This window comes from Taurulus bubalis (assembly GCF_910589615.1).
Source record: "Taurulus bubalis genome assembly, chromosome: 21".
NCBI lineage: Eukaryota > Metazoa > Chordata > Actinopteri > Perciformes > Cottidae > Taurulus > Taurulus bubalis.
This window is the reverse complement of record NC_136609.1, coordinates 1857790-1866558: the sequence shown is the minus strand read 5'-3', so window position 1 is coordinate 1866558 and position 8769 is coordinate 1857790. Positions and strand designations below refer to the sequence as shown.

The 8769-nt window shown below is 45.7% G+C and overlaps 1 protein-coding gene across 1 annotated transcript; it reads left to right on the top strand.

Moving 5' to 3' along the window:
- Window positions 1–80: 80 nt before the first annotated feature.
- Window positions 81–8500, top strand: LOC306753144 (indian hedgehog B protein-like; the record flags this gene model as incomplete). Its single annotated transcript, XM_079236994.1, has 3 exons — window positions 81–380; window positions 3779–4040; window positions 6709–8500. The coding sequence occupies 3 exons, from the start codon at window positions 81–83 to the stop codon at window positions 7383–7385; spliced, it is 1239 nt and encodes a 412-aa protein (XP_079093120.1). The 3' UTR covers window positions 7386–8500.
- Window positions 8501–8769: the final 269 nt, after the last annotated feature.

The following is an 8769-nucleotide window of genomic DNA, read 5'->3' as shown; positions in this document are numbered from 1 at the left end:
GCGGGGCGGGTGGGGGAGACTCATCAAGAGAAGCACAGCCACCCGCCGGGTGGCCACACAGCGGGGGGGCCCGGGTCGGAATGCTGCTCCCGACGCTGGTGACGTGCCTCGCCGGGTGCGCCTTTCTCCTCTCGCCGGGCAGCGAGGGCTGCGGGCCGGGGAGAGGCTACGGCAAGAGGCGGTCGCCGCGGAAGCTCGCGCCGCTCGCCTACAAGCAGTTCAGCCCCAACGTGGCCGAGAAGACGTTGGGGGCCAGCGGGAGGTACGAAGGGAAAATAACCCGGAACTCTGAGCGCTTCAAGGAGCTCACCCCGAACTACAACCCCGACATCATCTTCAAGGACGAGGAGAACACAGGTGCAGACCGCATGATGACACAGGTAACCCTCCCGGACGCCGTAGCTCCTTTTCGCCCTTACAAGCTGCTTATTAAAGGGTTTCCGAGCCTTACTGGTGCACTTTGCCCAGGCTTTCAGCGCGTGGACACTGTTATCTTTTTCCGCATTTCTTGTTGACTCAAGGCTCGTCCCTGCAACACAAATCTGTCTTGACAGAGTAACTGCGTAGTGTCTAAACATCTGGATAACTTCTAAGTATAAATAGCTTTAGGAGCCATTGATACTCTTCATAGTAAGAAGCCTGTAGATTAAAATCACAGCAGGATGCTCTCTAAGAAGATTCTGACTTCTATTAATTAAATCAAACCGCCACTTCCTGGAATGAAAAAGTTTTTAAGGTGGATTTTTCTTGCAGTGCTGCTCGTTGAGAAACTGATTACAAAAGCTGTGTTTGCACAACTCTTTGTTCAGTCAATTCTTCAAACCCCTGCAGCTGTTGACACAGCGCAGTTTGAATCAGAGCTCTCCTCTTCTGCTGCACACGGACTCTGAGGGTCACTGTGGGCAGCTCGTGCGTAAAAGAGGGCAACCCCGTCTAAAAATGTATGGAAAAGCGGTCGCTCCTAATTAAAACACTATGTCCTCTGTTTTACGTCGTGTTTCTTGCTGGAAAAACAGCCAAAAGTCGTATTTGGTCAAGCGGGTCCTGATGTTTACCGTTTTCGTTTTTAGCCCGACTGGCCAGACTTAACAGTCGCCTTTTTGGACTGTCAGATTTTTTTTTTACGACGCCGTCATTGATGTGGCCCAGCGTGGAATTTATTTGACTCCCAATTTCCCCAGGAATAACGTATTTATATCTGGCTCTCGTGACCGCGGGCTTCCTCTCAGAGCTGCAGCGCTTATGTCCACAGACCCACGTGGGAATGAAGGCGCGCGCTCCCGTCTGGAGCTGTCACCTCGCCGCGCGTGCACTGCAAGAAATAACCTCCGGAGCGGAGTTTAATGTCCGAGATAAAGTCTGTAAATGCAAGTGTCCAACGCCAGCACTTAGGGATGAGTTCATTCGCTTTGTCTTCAGTGCGAAACCTGATTTAAAAGTTTAAATTTTCAGAATCTATATTCGATTTTTCTTAACATATTGCCATTTTTTTCTGAGAAAATTAATCCAACCACAGGGGAGGTAGTACAGATCAAATCAACTCACATGAACTTTGTGAAAGAAAGGGAAAACAAGTAGTAAACCTTTTTAGGTGAGCTTCTCCAAACTGGACATTTTTTGCAGCGCGCGCCCGGAGCCGCTGCGCGTCCGCGTCGCAGACCTGCACACAATTTATGGGCTCCAAGCCGCAGGAGACAGCCTCCTGTTTGTCTTTTACTATTCCGTGTTACTTTTTTTGTTTGTTTTCGCAGCACACATGTGCAGAAATAGCCCGCTTCACTTGTGTTGAAGCTTAATTATACAGATGTTTTTATGCGCGTGTTCCGGTGGCGCTGCAGACAGACGCGGCGAAGAAATGCCATTCCTCACATTTAATCTGGTCTTTTTTTAAATAAGATTGATTCTCTTTTCGGTGCACAAGTAAAAACGTGCGAGAAGTGCACGTTTATTCCACTTCTTTCCAATCAGTGGCCGCTACAGTGTTAGCGGTTTCCTGCAGACTCGATGCGTAAAAGTTGCTTCATAAACGCTGATCGCCGTGGTGTCTGATTTTAATAGCATCCTCGAAACCACCTCGTTGCGTCTGGATAAAGAGAGGACGCTTTGTCTTTTTGCATGTTGTCCCCTCGCGTGATGAAAACTAGACTTCTCGACGCCTCTGGAGACGACGCGAGGACGCTTAAAGGCGCGCATAGGCGCGTGTTGTCCGCGTGTTTGTGCAGCCAGCGGTTTAGTGCCCAAACCGACCCGACAGAAAACCCCCGTCGATCTGTACACCTTGAAAGGAAAACCAACAAAATGTATCGTCTGATTTATGAAGTCCAGCTCGGTGCTGTGACCGCAGTGAAAACACGCGCCGGTCAAATCCACAGTGAACACCGTGAAAAGGCATCTGTGGCCCCGAGACGCGAGCTATTCTTATCACAGCCGACGTGGAAAAAGACATTTATGGGGTTTAATCCCACTTTTCGCTCTGCAATAGGCCGAGAGGCATGAAACGAGACGCTGTGGTGGAAACACAAGACGTCCTAGTCATGATTTCACTCCACTTCAAGTCACTTTTCGTTCACTTCTTCTGTTGGTCAAGTGCAGTAAAGGTTCCCTCTGGATTTACTCTGAATTTAGACATTTACGACCTTTTTTAAAAGCTCCACATGTCGAGTTAAACATTTAAAAATGAACATTTTACAAGTTAAAAGACAAGTTTCATCAAGTAGAAAAGGTTGAGTTCAAGTTAAGTAAATAAAATAACACGTTTATTGTTCCAACATTAACTATTTATTTGTGTTTAACTCATGCAATTCCTAAATATCTGGACTCTTCATCCTGTTAAAATATCTTAAATTGGACCCAAAGTGTTGACATGTCATGTTAATGGGAAACAGCGCCCCCAGCAGGCTAATATGTCATTTTAGACCAAAGTAAGCGGAGCGCTGACTGAGGTATTATTATTCTGATGTGTTTTACAGTCATATTAAACCGGATTCTCCTCCTCCGGCTCTTATTTGGTTTTAAATGTTGTCTCTTAAACTCCTCGGTTCACTTGACGCGTTTGAGAGTTAAAGACCAGCAGCGCCCTCTTCAGGCCAGTCCACACATCCTCCCTTTAGTGTGGGGGGTTCAGGTGAGTGCGCGGCGTCACTCTGGATGAGATTAACGGAGCTGACTGGAGGATTTATTGGGCCGCGCCGAGTCCTTCAATCGGCCCTCTCACCTTATGTTTGCTCACCCGGCCAGACTCCGGGTTTAGAGGGACCCTGAGGACCTCTTGTTCATGTAGCCTGTAGCCCCCCCCCCCCACACACACACACACACACACACACACCCCTCATCCATCCTCTGCATTGCCGCCCTGCTCCCACCACAGAGCAAACACCAGAGCTGGGACAGCAGGGGTGCATTGTGGGAAGTCGGAAGCCACAGAAAGAGGAGGGCGGGTGCGGGGACGGGAATTTGGTGAAGTGGACTTTTTTAAAGTTTGGGTTCAGTGGGCGGGAAGTTCAAAGGTCACGTCTGCAGCCTGTTAAGATGAATCCAACCGCAAATGAATGCATATTTAAAAAAGCATTACATTCTTTCTGAAAGTTTGACTACACATGACTTTATTATTCAGTTGAAAGCAGCTCATGATGAATATTCAGATATTAATACGGAATATTGTTCCTTAAAGAACAGATATGAGTCAGATATAAGTCTTTTCTGCATGTTTTCCAAAATAAAAGCTCTCTGGTTGTCGCCATGGTCCCGCCATGAAACGTCGGTGTGCGTTTCTCTGCAGCGCTGCAAAGACAAGCTGAACTCTCTGGCCATCTCGGTGATGAACCTGTGGCCCGGGGTCCGTCTGCGGGTCACCGAGGGCTGGGACGAGGACGGCCACCACTCGGAGGAGTCGCTGCACTACGAGGGCCGGGCCGTGGACATCACCACCTCGGACCGGGACCGCAACAAGTACGCCATGCTGGCGCGGCTGGCGGTGGAGGCCGGGTTCGACTGGGTCTACTACGAGTCCAAGGCCCACATCCACTGCAGCGTCAAGTCAGGTGAGCCAGGGCGACCTTTCAAAGTAAAAGCCTCCGAGGAGTTTGTTAGGAAAGAAGCTGCTTCTCGGATATCTCGCACTCATTTGAAAAGTTTAACAAATGCATCCTCTTTCCCAACCCAGCTCCTAGTAATCACATCTAAATATACGTATTATGTACGACTTGTATACTACTTATATACTACTTATTCCGGAGAGCCAATACATCTGTTTTAACATGTCCTTCCAGTATCTGCTCAGCTTTCCTTACAACATCTCTTCAGTGCAGCTGCAGCTAGCGGTTCAAAGCTCTTTCCAGCAGCTAATGGTCAGAGTTCAGTGCTTACTGGGACTGAACTGGTGAGACAGGAGCCCCGCCTCTTTAAGTGTGTCTGATCTGGAAGCTTTATTCTTTAGTAACATGTACGTCCAGCTTCATAGTGGACTCAAACAACATTCCTCTCAATGCTGACTTCACCTTGAGGCTCCTCCTCCTTCCCTCCTCATCACTAACCTTCCTCTTGCTTGCATCTTAACGGTCTTCAGCTTTTTATCGTTCAACCTTTTCCTCCTTCCGTCTCATCTGCACTCACCAAACGCTCCAGTTCTACGGCGCGTCTTCGTTTTCTGCTCATCTGCACTTTATGCAACAAAGATTGGTCCGGTTCCCGAAGAGGAACGTGTGCAAACGACGCTAACCAATATAAAACTCTCCTGGTTATCTGATTCCTTGATTTCAAAAGTTCCCAGGATGCATTTCAGTGAGACGCATCCAATCACAGAGCTTTAAAAACTCCGCTGACGTTTTGATTTAGTCGATGAAACGATCACTGGAAATATGAAGCTGATTTCTGTTGCACATTTGAATCTTTTATTTGCTGCTGCTCTCACTAGCTTCTTCTCCATTGCAACACCAGCCGAGGCTCATGGGTACTGTAGTTCTTAAAAGATGATTTCTCAGAAAAGTGGTTTCAGTCATGTGGGAGGATATCATTTCCCAGAAAAGATGACCACGTATAGACTGCATGTTAATGCTAAGAGGTCTGCAGACACTTTCACATTCAGGTCCCACATATTCCACTCAGTCTGTTCACAATGTGCCATCCAGAAGTGCTGAAAGTCACACGGTCTTTAAACGCCTCCTTCACACATTTGTGGTAACTGAGATTTTCCTCTTTCTTTCTCCTTTTTCCTACTTTATCTCTCCTTTCCTTCCCTTTTTCTCTCCTTCCCTCCCAGATCGGGTTGCGAGGGCCCAGTCCTTGACTTGATCAGAAGGGCAACCAATCAAGTTGGTATTTTTCTCATGTTTTTGATTTCTCCTTTTTTTTTTATATTCTCCCTTTTTTTATTCAAAATTCCTCAAAAGAGAGACGTCGTTGTTGGGATGACAGCTGAAGGAAAATCCTCTGAAATGCTCCTTAAAATCACTTAAAGAGGCGCAGCTGATGAATCAACCACTAGGGGGCAGCAAAGCACCTCAGACTTCTTTTTGTTTCAAGCTGTTTGCTCGTTACTGACACCAGAAACCTGACATGTCAAAACGATGAGAACGCAACATAATAATGATAATAAAGAATAATATTAGTAGTTTTTGATGATTTTATATTACATTTAAAAGTGTTTTCATTAGTTTACATATTCAAGAGCACTGCAGGGCTCAGTCAAAATAATATATTGATATATTAAAAAATAATAATTAAATAATATAACAAAATGGTGATAATAAGAAATAATAATTGTTGTTATGAATTTATATTAAATTTTAAAAAAATTGCACCTGCAGGGCTCGGTTAAAATAATATAAAATAATTACCATTAATTAAAAAAAAAAACTAATAAATACATTTAATATAAATTGCATGTTAAATATTACAGATTTCTGACTCAAAAAGACATGAATGCTTATAGTTTCCTTTTCTCAGCGTTGTCAAAGAGCGAACCCTTGACGTCACGCTGAGGGTTTTTACGTCCTGGACTGAGTCATGTGATGATTAACCTGCCGGCTGGTTTTCCTGCTCTGCTCCTTCCTCCAGGTGACTTATCTTATCACCTTGGCTTTCCTACCTTCCCCAAATATTTACCCCCAGATAGACTTGAGACGCAGACACACACACACACACACACACACACACACACACACACACACACACACACACACACACACACACACACACACACAGTCGTGATTCAGGCTGCAAACAGGAGTTTTAATCTGCTTATTGTTCCTTTGTGTCCAGAGGAAGAAGTCAATATTTATCTAAAGGGATTGAAAAGATTTGAAGTATGGAAGCTGATTCATGTCAAAATAATGAAACCGAAAAAATAGAAACACTCATGCTCAAATACATTTTAATGTATGCCGTGTTAAGTCACAGGGAAAGTCAGACATTATGAGATGCTTTCTCGTAAATTATGAAAACTGAGATAATAAGGTAAAGCATTGACTTTAAAACAGATATTATGACTTTTTAGTCAACGGTTTGGCTTTTTAAATCCAATTACGAAATTGTAAATAGATAAAATTAGGACATTTTAGGTGAAAATGAGCAGGATAAATGATTTAAAATAATGAGAAACAAAGTGATCTACTAATTTCTCTCAACTTTATAGCATAGATTTGAATCAAAAAGTCATACAATTACGTCGACCTCCTGTTTGACCTCCTCGTCTCTGTGTCCGTGTTTCAGATCACTCCATGGCGGCTAAATCTGGAGGCTGTTTCCCGGGCGAGGCCTCGGTCACGCTGGCGAGCGGCGCTCAGAAGCCCATCGGCGAGCTGCGACCCGGCGAGCGAGTCCTGGCGGCGGCCGGCGGCGGGGAGCTGGTCTACAGCGAGGTGCTGGTCTTCTTGGACCGCGACCCCGCGACCTGGAAGCTCTTCTACACGCTGCACACGGAAGCCGGCGCCCGCCTCTCGCTCACCGCCGCCCACCTCGTGCTGGTGTCCGAGGGGAACTGCTCGGAGGGGGCGCCGGCGGGCCGCGCCGGCTTCAGGACCGTGTACGCCGGCGACGCCCGGCCGGGACAGTGCGTGCTGGTGTCGCCGGGCGAGGCGGGTCGGGGCCGTCTGTCCCGGATCACCCGGGTCAGCACCGGGGAGAGCAGGGGCGTGTTCGCGCCGCTGACCCGGCAGGGGACGCTGGTGGTGGACGGCGTGGTGGCGTCCTGCTACGCCGTGGTGGACCAGCACGCCCTGGCTCACTGGGCCTTCTCGCCGCTCCGGCTCATCCACAGCTGGACTGGTTCCACTGGGAGCCACCGGGACGGCGTCCACTGGTACTCTCGGCTTTTACACTGGCTGGGGAGGATGCTGCTGGACTCGGGTCGCCTCCACCCGCTGGGCGTGGCTCAGGGCGACGGGTGAAGACGGGAGAACGGCCACATGCGGACACTTTTAACTGGGATGAGCCCAGGAACCAGTCTGTGCTGGACCATGATGGACCACCTCACCAGATGGGAGACGTTTGGGTTCCTACTGAGGCATGATGGGAGGAAGGAGCTGTGAACTGAAAGAGATGAACTGAAAGACTTTAAGTGACTCTGTGGAACAATAATCCCTTAATCTCCTCACTTCACACATTAGTTATCATCTTCAGGTGTTCTTAATCTTTGGATTCACGGTCTGAAACATTTTCAGGCGCAAAGTACTGATGATTCTTATTCAGTATTCAGGTGTTCAACAGCATATTGGGAGGTGTGTGTATATATATTTATCATAAATTAATGGATTTAAAAATATATATTTAGGGTTTTTAAATGGTTAAAAAACATACACATGAATTAAAAACCATCCCTGAAATTTAAATGAATGTATTTTTTTACCACTTAGACAATGCAAACATTCATAGAAATATCATATTACATGACAATGAATTACCCCCAAAAGTCATATTACAAAACCCTTAATTGCATCACTGAATTTTCATCTTAATTGAAAATGAACGCAGGTTTAAGATGGACTGTACATTACAGGGTGGTTTTCATGGTTTAGGGTGTGTGGCCCTCAAACAGCCCTTAATCACAAACCCCATTGAAAAATCCTTAATATGATTCAATCCATTCATTTCTGAAATGATTTTGCTTTTTAAATATGATATCAACATGAACTAACCTGAACATCTTAAATCTGTCATTTGTCAAATGCAATGTGTAAATTATGTTGAAGTTATTATTACTCAAAACATGCAGACAATCAAGGATAAAGTATCATATCAGAATCCCATTAAACCATTAATAATGGGTCCATTAAACCATTAATAATGGGTCCATTAGTGGTGTGTTCAGGTAATTTAGTTTCATAGTGAAGTCCACTGGTGTGTCATATTCTATGTAACATTACTGCTTTAATACAGAGATTTTAGAATAAATAAGTGTATTTAAATGTTATTTGTTTACAGAAATCCAATAATGTTTGAAAAGTTATTTTGGGTGCAGAGATTTGAAAAGAAAAAGATTTATTTTTTAAATTAAATTATATGTAAATGAGCCGAGTGTTGTTTTTTCTTTGATCCGTGGACACCTGATGAGAGGTGTGGATGACCTGCTGACACGTGAACGCACCACCACTGACATCTACCGGCTGCAGGAGTCTCCTCTGTCTGCCTCGGGACGCATTTAGCCCTCACATCTGACTCTGTGCATAAATAAGGCCGTGCGTAAAGACGGACACACACCAGTTGCATGTATGCGACAGATGTCGGCTAATAATACCAACCTGCTGCGCCTTTAAGAGGAAGAGGAGGAAACTT